The sequence below is a fragment of the Eurosta solidaginis genome, chromosome 4 (genome assembly GCF_040869045.1).
Source record: "Eurosta solidaginis isolate ZX-2024a chromosome 4, ASM4086904v1, whole genome shotgun sequence".
In the NCBI taxonomy this organism is placed as follows: Eukaryota; Metazoa; Arthropoda; class Insecta; order Diptera; family Tephritidae; genus Eurosta; species Eurosta solidaginis.
The window spans coordinates 5,043,611-5,068,728 of NC_090322.1; the positions used below are offsets into that span (position 1 = coordinate 5,043,611).

The 25,118-nt window shown below is 36.1% G+C and overlaps 1 protein-coding gene across 2 annotated transcripts; it reads right to left on the reverse strand.

The window, feature by feature from the left end:
- Window positions 1–1,301: 1,301 nt before the first annotated feature.
- Window positions 1,302–23,774, reverse strand: LOC137248845 (zinc finger protein 774). Of its 2 annotated transcripts, none has more exons than XM_067779738.1 (9): window positions 23,106–23,774; window positions 11,795–12,208; window positions 11,620–11,724; window positions 8,639–8,771; window positions 8,480–8,574; window positions 8,071–8,160; window positions 7,625–8,004; window positions 7,329–7,555; window positions 1,302–6,876 (listed from the first exon to the last, which is right to left on the reverse strand). In XM_067779738.1, the coding sequence occupies exons 1-9, from the start codon at window positions 23,142–23,144 to the stop codon at window positions 6,617–6,619; spliced, it is 1,743 nt and encodes a 580-aa protein (XP_067635839.1). In that variant the 5' UTR covers window positions 23,145–23,774; the 3' UTR covers window positions 1,302–6,616. The 2 variants fall into 2 exon arrangements, with proteins under 2 accessions (XP_067635839.1, XP_067635840.1); XM_067779739.1 differs by having other exon boundaries at window positions 1,303–6,876; window positions 7,356–7,555.
- Between the last annotated feature and the right edge of the window lie 1,344 nt (window positions 23,775–25,118).

Here is a 25,118-nt window from a genome sequence, read left to right on the forward strand (position 1 = left end):
GGATTCAGTGATACACTTGTTTTTGTGCGTATAGTCTGTTCCCGTATCGTGTTATACGATCCGTGATCGAAATCAATTTTTGAAATCGGTATAGCTCTGAAATGGTTTATCGGATTAGGGAATTGTATGAAATGGTTTCTACCAGTAATCATTAGATCCATAATTTATTCATCATTTTTAAAGACACTTTAGGCAGTTTCATATTTATTGTTTGAGTGAAATTGCTTTTCGATACGTGTTTTCGACTCGATAAGCAAATTTTGAGAACATTTTTACTTTTTATTTTCTTTGACTCATAAATCAAACACGTTCTCAAGCATATATTTAAGATAATTAACGCTTCCATGTAATCCTTTGAGCACTTTTAAGAAACTTCATACAATGCCATTCGTTGAATTCAGTAAGTTTCTCTAAGTTTGCATGTATTCAACGATAGCTATATTTTCATAATGATGTCCTCTGTGATAGCTTCAATATAAGGCCACTTACAATGAATCTTTTTACAGATAAGATCGGATAAACATATAAGAGTTTGCCAAAGCTTTGGCTCTCTGATGAGTTTAATGTTTGGTTTAGGTGTGATTTTTATACACAGTGATATGCAACGTAAAAGTATGCAATATTTATAACATTTGATAGCTTGCCGTATATTCAGGCCTTTTATAGAACCCCTTTAACGATTATTGCGAAAATGCATGGACCGACCTTGATCAAACCTAATCTGGGCACCACATATCGTCATATACAACCGTGAGTTCGCACTGTTTCATATTCTTACTTCTACGATAAGGCTTATAATAAAAAGTAATAAAGCTTCAAACTTACCAATAAGCACTTGACTCCTTCAGCAAATTTTGTGGACATTTTTTCTTTTTATACATTTTTATCTACTTCCATTCTTTACTTGCACATCACGTTCTGGGGATAAATTCGTTGTTTAGTATACGATTGATTCCCCGAGAGTGCTGTTTGGAAGTTCGTCTGTTTCAACAGAAAAATTATTTCAACAACAAATTATGGTGATATGATAAATTGCTTGATTATTACCTGTTAGGAAATAGTAGTGATACTTTTTTCTCTCTTAAGTTCGTGCTTGTATTCATGGCACGCTCAGCAGCTGCGTTGTAGTACGGTATTATTTCATTCCAGTTCCTCTTACTTTTCACATATCAAACACATTTATTTTTAAAGATTAATTTGTTTTTTTATGAAAAACTTTTAATTTATCCCATTATTTATTTAATTTTTAAGATTTTATTTCAAATTTTAAAAACACTTATTCACATTAGCTTACAATCAATATAACTTGTATTTTGTAATTTCTTTTAAATTTTTATTATTATTTTTATTAATTGTATAGTTAAACATTATTGCTATTTGAGTTTATATTCCTCGAATTATGTAACTGTATGTTTTTAAATAGAATTTGAATAATGATTAGCGCTTAAAAGTAAAACTTACAAAACTAATTTAAAATTTGATTTTATTTCATATAAATTGTTTAACTACAAACTAATGTGTATAAAAAACAAAACAAATATTGCTTTAGAACAACTGGTAAATATATAGATTTGGCGCTGTTCAATGTAGAGTAAAAAAATATGTATGGATTTATGTTAAAAAATAGACTTAAGAAAATACGCCTGAAAAGTATTTCGAAATGAATACGTAAACAATTGTATAAGAAAGGTCTCAGGTTTGATTATAAATGGTTCATATAAAACGATGTTTTTAAAGAAAAAAACAAACGTTTTAAACGCTGGCGAAAAAATTTTGTAAATATGGGAAGACTGCAGAAAATTTCGTTTGGAGACTTCTAATTAATATTCATATAGGTATGTAATCTGTAGTAATCTTATTGAGCAGCAGCTGCGAAACAAAAAATTGCATAGAAATATGTTATTGGGTAAAAAAAAAATATAAACCTCCGCATTCTCTGAAGCATAATACTATTTAAAATTCCACCCAGCAAACACGGTCGCTAATATTCAAAGAATTTTTAACGGTATATAGTTCTCTATTGATTCTAATTCCAAAAATTCAAATTAGAATATTTTGCATAGCCGTTTTCCAAACATATTTCAGAAAATGTAACTTGTTTTTTACAAAAACGTTCGAGCTCCCCAAGGCAGTCGGTTCTATGTACCGGAGCGACTCGGGATTTTTCCCGACCAAGGACTGTCATTTCAGTGTAACCCCATTTAATTTGTTGCGTCCCTCCCATAAATTGTCATCCTCCCAGCAGCTACTTGCAGCGGGACTCCTCCATATTCTCCTGCTCCGGGAAGGTGTCGAACCCAATCCGGCTCCGTCTCCTGACCCCGGTGCTGAGAAATGATTTTGCTGCATCTGCCGGAAAAAATCTTTTTAGGACGGTCATACTCTGTTCAGTGTGTCTCGTGTAAGGGATGGTTGCATCGGACAGGTTGTTCTGGGCTTGATCTCAAAACCCACGTCCACGTAACTTTTAAAAATCTTTTGTGGCTCCTTGCTGCATCTGCCGGAAAAAATCTTTTTAGGACGGTCATACTCTGTTGAGTGTGTCTCGTGTAAGGGATGGTTGCATCGGACAGGTTGTTCTGGGCTTGATCTCAAAACCCGACGTCGGTAACTTTTAAAAATCTTTTGTGGCTCCTTGCTGTTCACGCCCAAGGGCGTCCCGTAGTCTACGCCTTAGCTAAGACTAAACTCACAGCAAGATCTGCTCTGCAGACCTGTTCCTGATATAATGTCCACAGAAAAGATCGTGAGAGCGGAAATGGAGGCGGCCTCGCGTTTATCTTACACCACTCAGTGCAATATCATTTATTTGATCCCGACATCGGCCGCAGGGACAGTGTCTTAGAACGTCAAGGCTTATCTGTCCGATCAGGCGATGCAAACCTAGAAATCATCAACATCTACATCCCTCCTGCCACCTGTTGCCCCAGTGGATACCGCCCTAAAATCAGCGCCTTACTCACTGGCAATAATAGCATTATTTTAGGCGATTTCAATGCCCATCACGATCTATGACATTCAAACTTGCATTCAGACAGTAGGGGTGAGATGTTGGCGGATCAAATAGAAGAAACGACGTTCTGCACAATAAACGGAAATGCCCCCACACGTATGGTCACAGTTCGCCGGATATATCTATCGTGAGCGCAAGACTCGTAAACTGCACTGGCAGCCGATGGTAACATTGGCATCCGACCACCTGCCTATACTTATTTCGCCCGAGCGTACCGCCGACTTCATTGTCAGAGAAAAACGCACTTTCATAAACTTTAAAAAAGGAAAGTGGGACGAATACAAATCCTTTACAGACAACCGCTTTGCTGCCCTCCCAATCCCAACTGATGCTCGCCAAGGGGAGCGTGCTTTCCGCAAGGTCATTGAATCCGCCTCGGCTCGCTTCATTCCCGCCGGTAGAATTCCCGAAATTCGGCCTCGCTTTCCGGCGGAGGCCGCAAATTTAGCGAGAGAACGTGACCTTATAAGACAGCCCGATCCCGGTGACCCCAAATAAGGGATATAAACCAACGCATCAGATTGCTTGTGGATGAACACAAGCGGGCGAAATGGGAGGAGTACCTAAGCGGTTGTAACCTCTCTGCCGGTGTAGGTAAACTTTGGTCCACCGTAAAGTCCCTATCGAATCCGTCTAAGCACAATGACAAAATTTCCATCGCCTTTGGCGATAAAGTGCTGTCGGATGCGAAAAAATGCGGGAGAGCTTTCTGCCGACAATATATAATGCATTCTACGGTCGACAAGGATAGACGGAGGGCCAACAGACACGCACATAAGCATAAATTCAGCGCGTCTCCGATTACCATCACCGCCAAAGAGGTTGAGGATGCCATCGGTCATGCTAAACCATCCAAAGCAGTGGGCCCAGACGGCATAGCCATGCCGATGCTTAAAAGCCTAGGGAAAAGAGGGTTTCAAATATTTAGCGCATGTCTGCAACTTGCCTCTTTCCACCTTTGCCATTCCCGAAAAATGGAAAATGGCCAAGGTGGTCTAACTACTAAAGCCTGGGAAACCAGCTAACATATGAGAGTCATATCGCCCGATATCTCTCTTATCGTCAGTGGCCAATACGCTTGAAGCCATTTTGCTCCCCTACTTCAAAGCAAATTTGCAGCTAGCTTGTCATCAGCATGGCTTTAGAAAACTCCATAGCACCACCACCGAACTAAATGCCATTAGCACCCAGATAAATTGTGGTTTAAATCAGAAGCCCCAACATAGAACAGTACTCATAGCGCTAGACCTATCAAAAGCTTTTGATACGGTCAACCATGGCACGTTACTGCAATTTTGGAAGGGTCTACCCTCTCCCCATGTCTTAAAAGGTGGACCGCAAATTATCTGAGTGGTCGGCAGGCATCGGTGCAATTCAGGAACGAAACATCAAAGCCAAGAAGAATGAAACAAGGGGTGCCACAGGGTGGTGTCCTATCCCCACTTTTATTTAATTTTTACATATCAAAACTACCTTCGCCACCGGAAGGAGTTACTATCGTTTCTTACGCCGATGACTGCACAATAATGGCCACAGGCCCGGGCCCACAGATCGATGAGCTTTGCAACAGAATAAACGGCTACCTTCCTGATCTCTCCAGTTTTTTCGCCTCGCGAAACCTGGCATTATCACCGAATAAATCATCCGCGACCTTATTTACAACTTGGACGTCCCGAATATCGACAGGCCTGCCAAAATACTGCTCTCAGAATCGCAACGGGCTGTCTTCTTATGTCCCCAGAGCACCATCTTCATAATGAGGCGCGAATACTCCCCATCAGAGAGAGAAATGAGATGCTAACCAAACAGTTCCTGTTGAATACCCAGAAATCTGGGCATCCCAACAGGTATCTGATTGATGAACCAACACCACCAAGTGGCTTAAGGAATCATCTCCGTAAGCATTATGAGGAAATACGGCACCTGAGAACTCAGCCGTATGAAGCCAAAAAACACAAGCAGGTCCTCAGTGAACTCCACAAACAGGCGTCGAACCTTTATGCAGGGAATTGCCTGGTGAATCCAGTACTCAAAGAACAGTACCCAAAACTTGCGGAAGAGGAACGCACAGTCCCCAGGGAAACACAAGTCACTCTAGCTCAACTTCGATCTGGATACTGTAACAGGTTAAACTCTTACCTATCCGGAATCAACCCACCCAGACATACAAAATGTATGCCCTGCTTGCAATGTGTCCCCACATGACACCAACCATCTCTTTAATTATAATGTGGAACCAACGCCTCTAACACCCCTCTCATTATGGTCCCCCCGGTTGAAACAGCAAGTTTCCATGGACTCCCGTCAGAGGATATTGATGACAATTTGTGATCGGCCGCACCTATTGGATGGGGCGAAGCACTGCTACAACAACAACAACAGCTCGTTCCTTTTCTGCAATATATGTGACCCGGTCTATGAAAAGGTGACTTATGACTCAAAAAAGAAATTGCGAGAAACAGCTGTTAAAGATAAACAATGCATTTCTTCAGGACGTTTTTGCTCTTCTTTTTTTTAGTTATAAGCCACCCTTTCATAGACCGGGTCACATATATAGTTTATCGAAACTTCTCATTCGACCTTTTTTAAAATACATGCGAAAGTTGTTTTTTTGCAATCTTTAGCTCGAGTGTCTACTGGGTTTTTACAGCATACAAAATAGAAACTATACATATGTAGTACAATATTTAAAATACAAAAAAAATTCTAGTAATAAAAGCTCGCTAATATTTTACATTTTTTAAATAAAATTTTGTATAAACTACATGGTTATAATTTCAAAGCAATGCAGTGAATTGCTTTCTACTGTTTTATTTTTGTATTTATTTGCGTCCTTTAACAATTATTTGATAAATATATATATACTTATTTGTCTGTTTAAAAAACACATTTTTCTGTCGCGCCAACAATGTAAGTAAAATTATTCGCCTTCATGCACAAATTTTCATTTCTTCTTAAATCTATTTACAAATTTCGATCGATTTTCGCTTGTGGTGGTGGCACATTTGAGCAAAGTAACAATAAATTGGCGCATACATAAATATATGTTTCACAATGTTTTCTGCTTGTTATTGGTAATTTGTTGATTCAATAAAAGAAAAAACTTATTACAAAAAGGTACAAAAGCAAACGATTTTAAAATTGTTAGCAAAAACTTAGTCTAAATTTAAAATATCGAATATCAGATAAATGTTTGCTGCGCACTCAACACTTGCTGAAAATATTTCACCACCACATTTTCGAATCCACATACATTTTTTTACACTTAAGTTAGTAAATTTCTTATGCGCTTAAAATGTAATGTAGTTAAATTTCTCATCTTTTTACTTTAAATATTCATTCGACATTTCGCTTGCATCCAGCATTCACGGTCCACGCCACTGCAAACAATGCAATAACAAATAACAAAAATAAAGTAATTATTAAATGTTATGTCTTAAATGTTATGCCTTATTAATATTTATATTACAACACAAGCAGCAGTAAGTGCTAGAGAAATTTTTTAAGACTGCAGAGAAATGTTTTGTATACTTAAAAATAATATTGAGTAATAACATTAAATGAGAAAGTGATTTAATAGTTATATACGCGCCGATTCCAACTCTATTTGGTAGGTATGAAGCGAGACTTTACTTGATTCGCTAGCGCATTCGCCAAATGGTGTTGCTGTTCAACCAATTGTTGCTGTTGTTGCTGTTGCTGTTCATGCAGTTGTTGTTGTTGTTGTAACATATGTTGGCTTATTTGTTGTTGTATGGAGAGACCACTGGCATTGCTGATAACATGCTGATTGTGCAAAGGTTCGTTAATCTCAACTTTGATGGGAGGATTTTGAGATTCTTTGTTCTTACGCGGTCGACCGCCTGTGTAAAAGGAGAGAAATGGAAAAAAATTAAATCAAGAAATTTATGTGTGAACTTTGGAAAGAAGGGAAGCGGTAAATTGCACAGTTAAGAGGGTTTTTGTACAAAATTTTTTTTAAATAAATTTGTTTATATATAACAAAACATGAAACCAAATTGAGATTTTAAAATTTTTATGAAATGCGCAATTGAAATAACAGCGCTTTTAAACAATTAGAATTGTAATTTATAACCAAAAGGCTAGAGATAATCAAGTTGATTTTGTTTTACCAAATTAAGTTTTGAAAATTAAAAAGTAATAAAGTGGGATTTGCGATAACAACAGTTCCAAAAGCACATAAATATTAACGAATGCTTGCTTGCCGGCCAACAATTGCCTACAAAGTTTACAAACAAACATTCATTAGCTGCTAATTTTACACATATACAAATAATAAAAACTGTTTGTTTACGCTTTCTTCCAGTATCTGAACACATACGTTGCCCAACTGTGTGTTGTATGGAAAGTGGTTGACCAATCATTGCCAATGGTTGTTGTGGCGATTGTAATGTTATCGATTTCTTTGAACGTTTTGGCGGTGGCAACTCATTGTGTGCATGATTCGTTAACAAATGTTTAGACAAATGCTGGCGCACAGCAAAAGCTTCATTACAATTGGCCACCGGACATGTAAGGTACCTTAAATAAATCATTATAATTTCAAATTTGTGTCATATTTATATTAGTTTAAATAAAGCCTGCTCATACCTGCCCTCCACATGTCGTTGTACGTGCTTTTTGAGTAACGTCTCTTGATTAAATGAGCTTGGACAAATGTCACATTTGAATTTAAATTCATCATGCATCTTTAAATGTTGATCGAGATGTGCTTGCTGCAGGAATTTTTCATCACACTTGCCACACTCAAATGGGAAGGCCATGCCATGAGATTTCATGTGTGTATGCAATTGGGATTGCTGTTTGAACGTTTTATCCGGACAACGTGGACAATAATAGCCAGTAATCCCTGCATGTGCTTGTAGGTGCTGATTAAGTGATGTCACTTGTGTGAACTTTTTCGGACACTGATTGCAACAATATTGCTGTACTTTATGGTGCGTCTTCATATGATTATTCAGGTTAGTTACCTGCAAAAGAAATGTATTAATAAATTTATCCATTTGCAAGAAAACGAAAAGTGAACATGAAAGTACCTGTGCAAATGAACGTCCACATTCCGGTTCGATGCAGACAAACGGTCGTTCACCAGTATGCAAACGACGATGATTATTTAAATTTGTAATCTGCAAATGAAGTGTATATGCAATCAGTTAACGATTTATTAGGCTGATTTTTTCTTTCCGAATTCTTAAATCCTAGCAAATTTTATATAAGTTAAAGTTAAAACTCTAGTCCTTAAAGAATATGAGATGAGCCCTAAAGTATGCAACATTTAGCTATGTTACGCAGTTAACAGACGGCCCCTCAAGTACTATTCTGCAACTTGCGGGAGCGTTGCTGACGTGTTCACTAAAGGTTTCATATTTTTTTAGCCATTTTCTCAAGATTTTGCATTCTTTCGGCAACGGAGTTTTGACGATTACAGATTTCAATTAAATATACCTGCGTAAATTGTTTTCCACAATCCACACACACGTACGGACGATCATTTGTGTGTATGCGTTCATGATTCCGCAAGTTGGCCGCTTGTGTAAAACCTGAAAATGATACGAGAAAATGTTATAGAAAACGTTTAATTAATTAAATTGAAACTCTGCTTGCCTTTATTGCAAAAATTGCAAAAAAACTTCCGTTCAGCAGCATGATTTCGTATGTGTGTGAGTAGTGAAGATTTACGTGAGAATGTCTTGTTACAGAGCGGGCAGGAACCTTCCTCGTTGAAAATTAGGTCCACCTGAAACGGAATAAAATTTTTGGTTTGATTTATTCAGTCTACGAAATAACATGAAATAAGACCAACAATTAAGTAAATAAATATTATAAAATAAAATAAAGGCACAGGTTGTCTGAAAAATTGTCTACTTACTATTCCAAAAACAAAATACAAATTTCCAATTTTAGAAACATTAAAAAATAATTATTATCATAAGAAACCAATTATTGTTCTGGCCTTGAGCTCGAATCGAACCTTGAATCATTTATCAATAGGCCGATAAAAACAAAAACAATTGTTAATAAACAAAGAGCACTTGGGAATGTCAAACAAAGTAATTGACAATAAACAAATCTTATTAGTGATTTGCAACAAATGGGGCAACGCGGATTAAATATACTTGATAAGAAGGAATAGAAGTGACAATTTATCAGTCAAAACAAACCACCGCTGTATAGCTAAATGGTTAGCGCAGCGTGCCTAAAGCTGGAGACATTGGTGCTTTATCGGTAACCGTATCGGTAGCCTTATAACAGCTGATTCGACCAACCTTATGAGAATCAATGCAATCGATTATTGGTGCCGCTAAGGTCGTAACCGTATCGTAGCCAAAAAATTGGGGTTTGGTTTACCGTCGTAACGATAAACAGCTGATTACGTTAAGGATACGGATACAGCGATACGACATACGGCACCAATAACTCCGGCTTAAAGCGTACTGATTATGAAATCGAAATGGATCTATCTGCGCAACTATGACAGGTTGTCTGCAAAATGTTCTACTTACCATGATACAAAAAAGAAGGTAGTTCCACTCAAAATTTTTTGACGTATTTGGGAATTTTTGAAGTTTCATAGTGTTTGTTGTTTTGCTAGAAGCGTTGCCATACCGCAATTGTGCTTTTCGAGATGGAAATTTCCCTTTGGATGAAAACGCTGGTCATCTGAGACAATAACAATATGCTTTAGCACAATTTATGTGCATATATATCGATTGAAAATACAGCAAAACATGCAATTTTATTGAAAAAAGTGGATAATGACTCATACATGACTCATATCTTTATGGCAGCTTGACCCCTAGACAGAAAAAAAAAAAACACACGAAAAATCCTGTTGTTCTAGCATGGCCCTATTACCATGCCCCTACAGTGAATATTTCTCAAGGCATGTTGAGAAAAAGTGTACCTCCAAAGTCTGCACATCTATGTCAAGGCTAAAAGGGCACAGAATGTGTATAGGCGGGGCTGTCCCAAGGTGACCCCTGGTAGAACGGACAAAAACACTCACAACTAGTGGCCAGCCTGCAGAGTTAGAGTGCAATGTTCTCCCTAAAAAATGGTTTAACAATTCCCTCCTAAAGCGCAACGCTTGAATTAGACAATAAATAAAAAATTTGGACTTTTAGCCAATTTATCAAGAAATTGCGGTGTCGGTTTATAACGACCTCCTTTGAGCAAGCAATTGACAAACGCATATGTTTTGTCAAAATGTTCTGAGCAAACGCACGGACACTTAAGAAGGCTCGAAAAACTTTTTAAAAACATTCTTTTCTAGGCTGGTATTTCGTAATAAAATATTTCCTTATTTTTTTCTTTGTTATTTAAAATAACTATGAAAGTAATTTAGTCGTATTCGGTAATATGAACTCCATCAAAATTAGAAAAATTCGTAACATTTTTCAATCTGATAGATTGTTTTTGGTGAAATTGTCATTGTACCCGCAAAAGTCAAGTGGCTAACGTCACACTAAATGGAACTACCTCCATTTTTTGTATCATGCTACTTACTATTCCAAAAACAAAATAAAAGTTTTCAATTATAGAAAAATTAAAAAATAGCAACATTTATCATTAGAAAAAAATTATTGTTCTGGCCTGGAGCTTGAATCGAACCTTAAATAAATTTTTTCTTGGTTTATTTATTTCTTAAATAAATTTCTTTTCTTTATTAATAATATTTTTATCCATGTTTTATTTTTATTTTTTCTATTTTTTTTATTATTATATTTTCTGTTTTTTCATGCCCATTTTTTTACTTATTATAGTTTAGAATAAAAGTATATATTTTATTAATTCTTTATATTAAAATATTAATATTCATATTGAAATTTTATAAACACTGACAAGAAAATTTTCTTTTTGAAATATTATTCAAAATAAATTAATTAAAAAATAATTTATAAAAATTTGTGTTAATTTAAGATGCGTCTCATCTCCGGCTTTATTAATACCTACAAAATTCACTTAATCGATCACTTATATTTGTTGGTAACGATGGTTATCATAATCATGATTATGATCTTCGAAAATGTCTTAACACTCGGGGTGAGTTGAATATATAATTAGAATCTTCCAGATTCTTCCGGATCGCCATTATAGTTTAGTATAAAACTACATATATATTTTAAAATTTTATTCATTTTTTATATTAACATATTAATAATCATATTGAAATTTTATAAACACTGACAAGAAAATTTTCTTTTTGAAATATTATTCAAAATTAATTAATTCAAAAATAATTTATAAAAATATAGTATATCTAAATAAAGTAGATAACTCCACACTTATTAGTCGTCCTAGTTTTTTTATAATTTTTTTCTTGAATAAATTTCTTTTTTTATTTGTAATATTTTTATCTTAATTTTATATACTCTCTATTTTTTTAATTATTGTTTTCCTGTATTTTCTGTTTTGTATGTTTTGCTTATTCTATCTTATACTTAAATATTTTTTTTTTCATATTGTTTTTGGATTTTTTTCTCTTGTTTTTTAAAATTTTTTTTTTTTTGTTTGTATTTTGATTTCGAATTTTTATCAGTTGCTTTGAATTAATGTTTGCTACTGTACGTTGATTATGTACTTACATCTAATTGCTGTATGGTCTTCTCCAACTCAAAAGCGGACATAGTAACCGTTTTCAATTTCGCCCTATTCTGCAAGTTGGTCTGACGGCGGTTTTGTCGGTTTTGCTGCAAATAAGAAATAAATATTTTTAATATTATGCATACGTTTTTAACATTTTGTCGCTTTCAATTTCACCTTCTCTGTAATCTCAGATGAAGAATTCAGACTTTCGGAAGAACTTGTTGATTGTAATTGATGTTGTTGTTGCTGCTGTTGTTGCTGTTGCTGTTGTTGTTGCTGCTGCTGTTGTTGTTGTTGTTGCTGTTGTTGTTGATGTTGCTGTTGTAATTGTTGTGCTAATGCATTCACGGCAGCAACATTATTATTGCCAACAGCGGCCGCAGCGACATTATTGCTCAATTGAGCAGCAACGTTATTACTTAATTGAGCAGCAACTGCAGCAACATTTGCCAGATTTTGGGTATCAACAGCACTTGCGCCACCACCACCAGCACCACCACCGCGCACAGATTGATAAAATCCATTAGCTGTCAAATGTTCGGAACACTTAACACAGGTGGGTATGTTATAGCCGGGCACTTGAAAGAGCTGAAATTGATAACGGAAGAAAGATAAAATTTTTTTTTAAAGAAGTCGAGAGTTTAGCATGAAGTTTGGAGAGAAACATTTAAGTTTTTATAGACATTTTTTGCTTGGCAACTCTGAATGAACATCTTGCTTTGCACGCCCACACACTAATCGCAACATTTCCTCAGCACAGCTACCACTACCACTCGCCCATCGTCATAGTGTACAAGCAGTTTTAATTAAATGAAAACAAAACTTATTACGTGTGCTGCAGCAGCATTAAACTGGTCGTGTGCAGTATGAAATTGGAAAAACAAAACAAAAAGCAAAAAATTAAAAAAAATCGACTTCTGCATTTGTAGGCGCTGGCTATTTATGTTGACCAAGCTACATGGGATACTACTACTACATATTGCCGCAGGTGTGGTTGTTGATGTTGTTATGCACTTAACCAACCCAACTGTCGGTGAATCAATTCATACCACATCGCTCCACTACACTTGTTCACATTATTGTGTTGCACCGCTACAACTCTTCCCCTGCATATCCTTGCTCCAGAAATGTTGAGCTCTTGTGCTATTCGTTGTCCAGCGTCTAAAGTACCCATTACGCGATCGTGTCTAGATTATGTAGGTTTTATGTTTTTAACCGTCGACTATTATAATAATGCAATTAATTAATGCAATTTCATGTTCCTTTTTTGTTTAGCCGTTGGGTCATCTTCAGCATTGTTTTTCGTTCAAAAGCGTTCATGGTTTTCAAAACTATTTTATTTGCTATTGTTATGTTATTTTGTTGATATTGTCTATTCCTAACCCGCCCTTTCATTAAACTTTATATACAGACCAATTCTGGAAAAATTTGACAGGGAGTTTTTACTTATCTGCATGATATCTGCCAATGTTTTAAATTTTGTAGTTGCCTGATGTACGCTGACGATCTAAAACTTTATTACAGAGTTAAACACATTAGCGACTGCATAGAGCTACAGCAAGACATCTTGGAATTGATAAAATGGTGTAATAGTAACGGTCTTTTCTTGAACTTCTCCAAGTGTAACATTATCACATTCACTCGGAGAAACGCATGCATAATGAACAGCTATTACTTTAACGATAGCGACTCATTAAATCGTACAACTACTGTTAAGGATTTAGGAGTATACTTAGACTCGAAGCTTAGATTCGACTTTCATAGGGAGTACATAATCAGTGCTGCCAATTCAAAACTCGGCTTTCTCAAACGTAATTCCAAAGACTTTTTTGATCCGCTAACGCTGAAGTCTTTACATTAGCCTTGTAAGATCCACTTTGGAATATGCCTGCATCATTTGGGACTCAGACTTTGTAACACATTCCAGCCGGTTAGAAAGAGTTCAAAGGAGATTCACTAAATTCGCGCTTCGACGAATGTTCACTTTTGAATCGATGCCATCTTATGCACTAAGATGTAGAATTTTAAATATTCAGTGCCTTAATACTCGAAGGAAAATTTGTGGTATTTTCTTTATCAAAGACATTTACGACAACAAAATCGATTCTCCGGAACTACTTTTTCTTCTCCCCTTCTATGCACCTGAAAGGTGTCTAAGGGACAAATACATTTTCTACGTCCAAACGCGTAGAACGAATTTTGGAAATAATGAACCTATTCACAGAATGATCTCCTTATGTAACTCTGTTTGCAATCATGCCGATTTTAGCTCATGTAAAGAACATTTTAAAGCTGATGTTATTGATTACTTTCTTTTCAATTAATATGTTTCAGTATTCCTATTACTATATAAATGTTTTTACATGTAGTTTTATTTAAGCCGTAGCGAATTTTTTACAAAAATTTTTTGTTATAATGTCGTTGTATTTATAAATTGTTACCATATATTTTTCTATCTCGATAATTTTTGTTTAAGTTGTTACATATCTGTGAGGACTATGTCCGGTAGATAATAATAATAATAAATAATAAATATTTTCTTATATAAGAATTAGGTAAAACTGTCCGGAAAATATTTCCTTACTGGACACTACCTTCTGGTGCCTTTAAATTAGGCTTGGTCAGTGATAGCAAATGTAGGAAGTGCGGGTTGGAGGAGGAAACGATCGAGCACGTTTTGTGCTCGTGCCCTGCGCTTGCCAGGCTAAGACTCAAGCTATTAGGAGTGATACAGCTGTTAGATCTAGAAGCAGCAAGTGCCTTAAGTCCTATAAAGCTTCTAGTATTTGCCAAGAGGACCGAGTTATTTTATAACAAAGGGCCTGGTTTTTGATAGGGGTTTTCAGTTTGGTCGTTAAAATAAACTTCTGGTAACACTACGGGGTCATTCTCTCTCTCTCTCCAGAAAAGTTATTTAGAACTATGCCGATAGCGTCAGTTGTTTATTTTAAACGCAGTTTTTTCTGGATATATGTGACCCGGCCAATGAAAAGGTGGCTTATGACTCAAACACATTTTTTCACTTTTTTCTGGTTTTGCTGTTGTTGTTGTTGTTGTAGCGATAAGGTTGCTCCCCGAAGGCTTTGGGGAGTGTTATCGATGTGATGGTCCTTTGACGGATACAGATCCGGTACGCTCCGGTACCACAGCACCATTAGGGTGCTAGCCCGACCATCTCGGGAACGATTTATGTGGCTACATTAAACCTTCAGGAGCTTGGGGTCGCCAGAGCCTCCTCTTTTAGTGAAACAGGATTCGCCGCGGATAGGTGAGGTTGACAGATGGGTTTGGAGAAGCTATATATTGCGCTGGCAACCTGAAAGGTTGCGCTACACAGCCCCTTGAATCTGGTATTTTAGTCGCCTCTTACGACATGCATACTTACCGCGGGTATATTCTGATCCCCTAACCGCGCTGGCAACCTGAAGGGTTGCGCAACACAGCCCCTTGAATCTTACGACAGGCATACCCACCGCGGGTATATTCTGACCCCCTAACCCGCAATCTAAATTGCTTCTAAATTCTGGTTTCGCTAGTTTTTTATCTTTTACAGTTGTTTTTCGCAATTTCTTTTTTGAGTCATAAGCCATGTTTTCATAGGCCGGGTCACATATACTGTTTTCGGGCTCAGCATGTTGAGTTCCTGCCACATTCAGCAGTGCGCCGCTGGGTCACTGTCGGTTCTGAAAAGTAATCAGTCAGGCGAAACTCTGCCAACTACTCTGTGCTCTTTTTTGGTGCTGTTCTACTCTCTGCCTTGCATGAACTGCGTGCGCTGGCATCTCAGTTAGCAACGACTTCTTTTCAATTTTTAATGCACGTCCACGTCGTTTGAATTGTTTTTCTTGCTTTCATTGTTGTTGTTTTGAGTGTGTGTACAAGGGGACTAACAAATGTTCGTAATTTTTCTCCCAAAAATTTAATAAAATAGGTCACAAAACATTTCACAGCAAAAGTTGGAATGACATGTTTCGAAGTTATTACCATCGAACAAAATTTCTTTGCATGGCCTGTGTTTCGAGTTTTTAGACGAAACTGTTTCCAATCTGCATATAAAGTACTTAGTGACAGGTGATGTACCAGCATTAATAAAGTGCCTGTGAGATTCAATTATATTTAATTTAATTAAAAAGGTGAAAATATATTTTGCTTGTGCAGTTTTGTGTAGCTGTTAAGCAGAAAATGGAAGAGTGCGGGAAATGTCGCAAAAAAATAAGAGGGGAAACAGGTGTAAGATGTGAGGGTGTGTGTGGTAAGGGTTACCATAAAAACATTGCGTGTGCATCTATCGATGATTATGGCCTCAATTGTTTGCAAGGTTGTAAACTTTTAAGATTTATTTGTGATGATTGCATGACTTATGTTTCCAATGTTGATGATGCTTTAAGGGAAATCTTGGCTATTTCAAAGGCAAACAAAGTAAATTTGAAAGAGCAAAAAAGCGAAATTGAAAAAATGTTGAGTGAGCATAAAAGGGAAATAAGCGCTTCCATAACTCACAACGAAAGGGAGATGAAAATAATAGTAGAAAAAATCTATAAGGTGAACTCAGAAAAACTAGAGTTAATGAAAAAAATAGAATGCTTGTGCTTAGAAAATAAGGATAAACTAAGTAAAGTTAGTATACCGAACGAGGCGTCCACTAAGCAAAAGGATGAAATTATTAATGAAGTTAAAAAGGTTGCTAATATCCCTAATGAGGCATTTAATAAACAGAAAGAGGAAATTATAAAAGAAGTTAAGAAGGCTGCAAATCAGAATAAAGGTTTTGACGGTGGAAATGTTTCTACATATGCCACTGTTACAAAAGGCATCCCTACAATTGTTATTAAGCCCAAAGTGAAACAAGCCATTGAGAAAACAAAAACGGATTTAAACAAAATAGATCCATCCCATTTAAATATAGGAAGGGTACAAAACAAAAATAATGGCACGATAATTATAAGCGCTAATACAGCAGGCGACAAGGATAAAATTAGAGATACGCTAACAGAAAAGTTGGATAAAAATGTGTATAATATAGCTGAGCCAAAAATTTATTTTCCTAGAGTTGTGGTAGCTAATATTAGTGCAGAGCATACCGAGAGCGAAATAGTTAGCCGGATCCTTGCGCAGAATGATACACTGAGGGAAGCTAAATGAAATGTATTACAATTAAACGCGCTAAAAAGAAAATAGAGGACAACATATTAATGCAGTTATAGAAATAGAACCTAAATATTATGAGCCCATCCTGAGACATAAGAAAATTAATGTTGGATGGGATCGCTGCCCAGTTTATGACGGTCAAACTGTAAAAAGGTGCTACAAATGTTTAGGGTTTAACCACATATCTGCCAAATGCACTCTGAAACATAGATGTAGTAAATGTCTGGGAGAACATGGGGCAGAAAACTGCAAGGAGAGCGTGCTCATTAATAAATGTGGTAATTGCGTAGATGCCAATAATCAGTTAGGTTTTAAGCTCAATATAGACCATAACATAATGAGCCATGACTGCCCAGTTTATCAAAGGAAGCTTAAACTGGAAAAACAACGAGTTGGTTTTTAGCAACCAAGACGTACAGGCCCATGTAATAAATGTTTTTGATTTGAAATGTGTCTACTTGAATATTTGTAGTTTGTTAGCAAATAAAGCAGAGCTCGAAAAAATGATAGAAGAAGTGGATCCGGACATTGTTTTATGCTCAGAAACACGTATAATTTCAGATATTCTTGATTCTGAAATTAATATTGCACCGTATACATTAATTCGCTGCGACTCTCATAGTAGACATACGGGAGGGGTCGTTTTATTACTGAAAAAGGAAATCAAGTACAAAGCCAAGTTTAATCGATCAATTGATAGAAATGTATGGTGTGCTATTGTAAAATTAAAGCAAGTGGACATTAAGTGGCAAATAGGTGTGTTGTACCATTCCCCAAGTTCTAGTGACAGTGAATTTTTAAAACAAGTAGAGAGTATTTTATCAGAAGTATTAGAATCAGGTACGAATTCCCTTAAAGTTGGAGATTTCAATATAAACTTAAATATTAACTCTTCGAGTAGCTACAAACTGAATGAAATTTGTGCACGTAGCGCAATGAAACAAAAAATAAATTTCAATACAAGAGTCGCGGAAACTTCTCAAACAAAAATAGATTTATTATATGCAAACGCTGATATACTGTATTGTGTAAATCTTGAAGACCACAGAATATCCGATCACGAAACTATTTCATTTGCTATAAAAGTAAGTTATTCAAACCCGTTACGAAGAGTCATTTCATTAACATCCTGGGAGAATTATTCAGCCGATAACTTGACTACTCTACTGAGGAATTGCGATCTCAGTTTAATAAGAAGCATGAATGTCAACGACATGGTCAACTATATAAATACTTGTTTACTAGATTGTATGGGAGTACTAACGTTTGAAAAAAACAGTACGGTAAAGTTAAGAAATAAATGGTATGACCAAGAATTGACAGAATTGAATAAACTAAAATACCGGTTGCACTCACAAGCTAGAGCAACGGGTGACTATACCGAATATAACATGGTCGCGAAGTACTACAAAAAACTAATCAAATTTAAAAAGATTAAATACATGGAGAATAATATTGATATCAATTGTTCAGATAGCAGGCTAATGTGGAAGTATCTTAAGCATGCTGTAAACTTAACGGGGCCAAAAGCAAAGATCTTGACGGTGATCGTAAAAGGTGTGACATACGATACACCCCGCGATATTGCTGAAGCATTGAACTCTTTCTTTATAGATAGCATTGTTGATATAAACAGGGAAATTGAAGTTGGTCAGAGTCAGAACGACTTGCAATTTACAACTAGGTCATGTTTAAAATTCGAAGAAATTACGGTTGAGGATGTTATTATGTTCAAAAATAAAACTGGGGGGAAAAATTTACTTTCAGAAGGCGTAATTAAAGATTCGGTATCGTACATGGGTTTCTTCTATGCAACCGCTATAAACAAATCCATGACTACTGGAATAGTGCCAGACATGTGGAAAATTTCGACAATAGTACCATTAGGAAAGTAAAAGATTCAATAATGGCAGAAGAACTAAGGCCGATAAATACATTGCCGAACATAGAAAAAATTCTGGAAATTGTAATAAAAAATCAACTACTTAATTACTTAGAAAATAATAAAATTCTTATAAAGGAACAATCCGGTTTCCGACAAAGGCACTCTTGCGAGACGGCGTTAAATTACGTCATATCTAGCTGGAAGGAAGAGCTGAGCCTAAAAAAACATATAGTAGCAGTTTTCATTGACCTGAAAAGAGCGTTCGAAACAATTGATAGGAATATAATGCTCGATAAACTACAAAAAATTGGTATTAGGGAAAATGAATTGCAGTGCTTTAGAAGCTTCTTATCAGACCGGAAACAAAGAACAACCATCGAGTCAGTAGTCTCATCCGAGGCACAAGTGGACATATGTTTACCACAAGGGTCGGTATTAGCACCAATCCTGTTCAACATTTACATAAACGACATATCATCAGGTTGTTTGCAGATGATGCGCTACTTGAAGTAAATGAAACGGACATTTCAAATGCAAGAAGATTTGGACTCATTGTATAGATGGCTTTGCACTAATAAACTCAAGCTTAACGTTAACAAAACTAAGTTCATGGTTTTATCTAGGACGACCAATAGAGAATCACTTAATTTTGATCTAAAAATAATGAATACGAGCATTGAGGATGTCAAAATATTTAAGTACTTAGGGATCCTGATTGACAATAAACTGAGGTTTACAGATCATATTGATTATATTGTTGCCAAAATGGCAAAAAAATTGGATTTTGGAAGAGATCGTGTAAACTTATTAGTAAGAAATATAAGTTGAAAGTTTATAGATCCATCATAGAACCGCACTTCTTATATTGCCCTACAATATTCTTTATTGCCAATGAAACACAAGTAGACATGTTACAAATTATGCAAAACAAAGCTATGAGATTTATATTGAAAGTGAGGTACGACACTTCCATAAAGAGTATACTTGATGCACTAAACTGGCTGAGCGTGAAGCAGTTGATATTTTACCATAGTATGAAATTTGTATTTTATATCAAGCATGGTAAATTACCAGCCTACCTAAGTGAAAAACTTGTTTATGGGAATGAAACCCATTCTTACATAATCAGGGAAAATAATAATTTTAGATTACCTCTTCTCAAAACAGAAATGGACAAGCAAAATATATTTTACAAAGGCCTGAAATGTTTTAATGAACTACCTAATCATGTTAAAAATTGTGAAAACCTTAACACCTTCAAAAGAAGTTTATTAGAATATTGCAAAACCCTTCCAATAAGATAAAATATTTTGTATCTGTATTTCATGTTACTGATCCTTGAGCGTACACGGCAATCCAAATAGACACAGAGGAACCTTATGCATCAGGTCAAATACATATATTGCTCGCATTCAAATTAGGAAAGAATTCCTGAAAATATCGTCCCAGACAAACAGTTGGAGTGTTCATGTGAATCACGTATATTCCCGCAACAATGATGTATTGTAATTAATTGTGTTTACATAGGGGCTGGTACAGGGAGGATTGGAAACACGTCCTTTCCAACCGTCCGATAAGAGTGGCTTATTCTGCTGAGCTGCTGACTTTTGGGTTGACCGGAATCAAATGCATTCCGACAGCATAAATAATAAAACTGGGTAATCATACGTCTTGGAGTAGGGCAGGATTGCGAACACGTCCTTCCAACCTCCCAATGATATGACTCCAAGACTCGCCCGTTGGGACCACCAGTTCCCGTGCTGATCGGAATCTCATGCATTCCGACACCCCAAACGCTAGAAATCCTATTATTATTAAAATGTATTTAAAAATTTGTAATAATCTAAGTTTTAGGCTTAAAACGCCGTAATAATAAATAAATAATAATAATAATAAAAAGGGCAAAAGAGCGGACGACGTGGTGTCGTGGTAGCGTGCTCCGCCTACCACACCGATGATAACGGGCAAAGCAACATTAAAAATTTAGAAATCGTTTTATTTTTTAAATAAGTAAAATGCGGGGTCGCTCTCGGCAGTGATTTGGCAAACACCCAGAGTGTATTTCTGCCATGAAACGCTTCTTAGTGCAAACTTATCAGCCGTTCGGAGTCGGTGTAAAACATGTCCCGTTCCGACAATTTGTAGGAAAAATTAAAAGGAGCACGCAGTTTGGAAGAGAAGCTCGGCCTAAATCTTTTCGGATGTATAACGCGCGTTTTATATATATTATTTTATACTTAATAACAATGCTATGGTACTCAAGGATTAATTGTGATTCTTCGACAGCTTTGAGGTTATCCAAAGTAATATTGGCGTAATAAAGTGATCGCCTTGCTCAAAGCACGTCCTCTACAGGAAAATTCGCCATATCATATATTTAATTTAATTTATTTATTATTACGGCTGTTTAGACCTAAAACTTGAACTACAAAATAATGATCTACTAAAAAAAAACTGCATTATTAAAATCACTTAGTTCTATTGAATATGCTATCGGAATGCCATGTGATTCCGATCAGCATGTTTTATGACGATGTCGGAGCGCATGAAGATTCCGATCAGCACATCTCAACATATAATAGGAGGTTGAAAATGACGTGTTTCCAATCCCCCTTGTTCAAAATTTTGTTTGGCCTTATTTTATGTAATTATGAGTGGTATCTCAAAGTTGGAAGGGTTGAAAGAACGTGTTTCCAATCCTGCCACGAAACACGCTGAAAGGACGCTGTGTCCCATCAACGCAGCAACTATCGGTCGGAGACTGTGATTTGGTTTCGTCCCTATTCCCTCGTTTTTTTACATAATTTATGTATGAATTTTCTGTTGGGCGATCCATTTAGGTTAATAGTTATTCGAAACTAATACGCCATAACCTCAAGACATAATGCCTTTGATCCATTGGCATTTCGAAATTCTAATGAATATTTATGATGCCATGAGGGGAACACAATTTGATAACGAATTTATGTTGTCTTGGTGGTGAAATTTCCAACATTCGACAAATAAGTTCTTAGTATAGTTCGGATAGGGACTTGCTACACAATTAGTGGGGCTGTTCTAAAAATGCAGGTGCTTAACTGAAAGAGTACGTAAATTTGTTGGTCATTTTCATAGCCGGTAAAATGAATGTTGCTAACAGCTTAAACTGCTAAGCGAACTTTTGTTAGTAGTCAAGTATATGGAAGTGTGTGCCTTGATGTATGCTTGCTGCTTGTTACAGCTGACAGCGTTTTGCTTATTTTTAGTTTTAGTATATTTTTTTCCTTTTATAGGGAAGCATTGTGTGTATAATCGCAGACGTGAGCTGCGATGTCAACGCCACTGTCGATGTGCCCGGTGTTTAGCGCATTTTTTTTTTTTTTTTTTTTTGCTTTTTTCAGTGAGAATTCAAGCACGTAGAGCAATATTTTTTATATTCATTCTTGCTATTTAGTTTTCAACTTTTTTGTACAATTCCTCACAGTTCTTTTTTTTTATCATATCAAGAGATTGTTTGACTGAGTTTCGTTCATTAAAAGTTGGGGGGAATCTTTGTAGAATAACAAAAGCAGCAAAGAATAATAAACGCTGAAAAAACATACAACGAAAAACAAAAAATATATACATACATATAATGAAAATAAAATGTATGAATGCGCTGCCCGCCGATTAGTGACGGGGAGGCGGTGATGCGCGGAGCAGTGGCGGCGGCAGCACACAAAGCATACATTGAGTTGAAAAAGTAAAAAACGCTGGGTATAGTGGAGAAGTAGTAATATAAGAAATTTTTGTATTTTAGACGCCATTTTAATGCCGGTCAAGTAGTTATGCATTGAACAAATTTATAGAGTCGTATGTATGAGTAGCTCACTGCATAAGCCTAGTTTAGTAGTTCAAGCGCGTTTGCAGCAATAAAAAAAACTTCTACTACAACAAATAGGATTTTTCGCAGCTAATTGAATTCAATATTACTCTTCTATCCCTGCATTATTCGCTTACACATTGGGTGTCCTTTTTGGGTGCAATTCATTGCATTTAGTTCTACATTTTTGCCGCCCTTATTATGCACCCGCCATCCATATCGCCTGCTGCTTACTTTAACTCCTACACTCACACATTATTTTACGCCTTGCTTGTGGCCCACTTTCCAATTTTCCACTTTGCAATTTATACAGTTTTAGATGTAAGGAAAAAAATACTACCACCCAAACTCCAAAGCGCGTTGCTTGCAATTGCCACTCCCACCATTTATATCCCCACTTCCTGCTTGCTCATACCACTTATACGCCTGAAAAATCAATAAAAATAACAAAATACACATTTTTCACCCAACAATTGAAAAGCAGCAAGCCCAATAACTTCTGCCAAACAAATTCGCAACATTGCAATTGCATATCGAGTAAAAAGTCAAGTATCGTCAGATGAAATTAATAATTTTTTTTTTTTTTTGCACTTTAGCGATTTTCTACTTACTGCTGCTGGTTGGAAGCACAATCTACAGATGCTTTCCATGCTGTTTATTCACAGAGGCCCTGTGTGGGATTCCCGCGTTGAGGACAATGGTGTTGGCTAGGTTAGCTCCTAGAGAATCCAACATTGAGGGGGTCTCGCGCGCTTGCAACTTATAGCTCTGCTGCTCTTTCAAAACGCACTCTGCTGTACTTGCAATATTTGTTAACTGGTCTGTTTCTGTTTTCGAAACCACAAAAGTACCCAAACTTCCTTTTTTATGTATGTACCAATATGTTTTAACTGACCCAACGGAGGACTGAGTTTTCTATCGCTTCGTTTTAAGTGTATAGTTTTTTTCTCAGTTCACTTGCTTTTGGTGCTTCACTCTACTTGCGTCTTTGCGCTTTTGTGCATTTCACCTTTGTCTATATTAAATTTGCACACAGGTTTTTGTTCAATAAATACTCTTCAGAACTGCTTTTAAGAACTCTCGAACTGGCGGCTTAGTTTTGTTTTCGCTATATTATTTTGAACTTAAAACGCAATGTTTATGTTTTCAATATTTTGTTTTTGCTTTCACCTCCTTCATTCAATTGCTTACTATCTTTTCCTTGACTTTGACTAATCAAAATAATAAAACTTTTTTATTGCAACACAATTCGAAGCCATTGCTTGGAAAATGAAAAAATTTTTAAACTCGTCGCAATTTCGCAAAATTCGTTGCGTAGTTGTTGCTGTGAGATATATGCGTCTCTTTCGTTATTTTCGAGATGATATGCAACTGTGTTAGAGTAAAGGGAAACGCCCGCTGACACGTACAGAAGTAATGAGATCGTTGGTTCGTTGGTAAATAACGAGTTGGAAAATAAGTAAATAACGAGTACTAACAGAGCTCTTGTATTATTTACATAGGCAATATAACAGAGCTCTTGTATTTTCATAGGCAATATAACAGAGCTCTTGTATTTACCAAAGAATTGAAATTGAAATTATAAGAAGGTGGAACACGCCAGTATAACAGTTTTTTTGACGTGTTGAGTCCAGAAGAACAAATTAGTGGAGTTCACCACATGCCACACACTATTTTTCGTGTTTGCCAAATTCACCAAATGCAAGCCGCGGCGAGCATATTTTCGCCGCGTAAAATATGAGAAGTGTCAAAATACAAATAAAAAGAATGAATAAAAATGATATTTCTACTTTGTTACTCTTGTCTACTTTGTTACTCTTTCGGTAAAATGTATGCCGAAATTGGGGTGCTTTTCTGCAAAAACGAATACCAACATTTTATTTATTTTTATATTTTTTCTTTAAACCAAAATCAATCAATCAACAACCAAACCAAAATCATCAAAAAAGTTGTTTCACAAGGCCACACAGAGGGAAGGAAGCACGAAAATGTATAAAACAGCCCAATACACCAGGCCATCAGAAAAATATGTAGGGTTACTGGAGTATTGGAGTATGTTAGAAAAATATAAATTAAATACTCATCCCTAAATGAATGCTGCAAAGGAAAAAGTAATATACAAACCAAAGGATAATAGAGCTATCTTCTTTGTACAACATATAAATATGTTTGAAATCAGAAATTATCGTTAGTTAGTATGTATATCCTACGCATTCACTCAACATTCACTAGACTAAAACTTATGCATCATGCATATAACTGCCTGTTAGGCGACGGGAAGTTATCAGCTATTGTGGCACAGCTGTATAGGATACTGAAATATTGTAGGTTTTTGTGGGTTCGAAGCCCGCTCAAATTAATTCTTAGTTTTTTTTTTTATCAAAATTAAAAAAATGCTGATAATGCACCCAAATAGCAAAATTTTGCCGATAAGCGTTGTTTTCTTACAATATGAAAGACATTTTTTTCAAGAATATTTAAACAAGAAATCTCAAAGGTAAAAGAGACCATCGAAAGCTGGCATGGTAATAGGCGACCATATAAAATAGCATATGTCGCTAAAAATATGCAAACGTTTTTCCTAACTTCCATACCCGCCTTCTCCTCATCGACAAGCACAAAAA

Coding starts and splice junctions, on each gene's coding strand:
- LOC137248845 (XM_067779738.1), bottom strand. CDS start 23,144: ATGGAAAGCATCTGTAGATTGTGCTTCCAACCAGCAGCA. Junction 11,725..11,794: donor CATCTGAGATTACAGAGAAG/GTGAAATTGAAA, acceptor TCTTATTTGCAG/CAAAACCGACAAAACCGCCG. Junction 7,556..7,624: donor CAACGACATGTGGAGGGCAG/GTATGAGCAGGC, acceptor GATTTATTTAAG/GTACCTTACATGTCCGGTGG.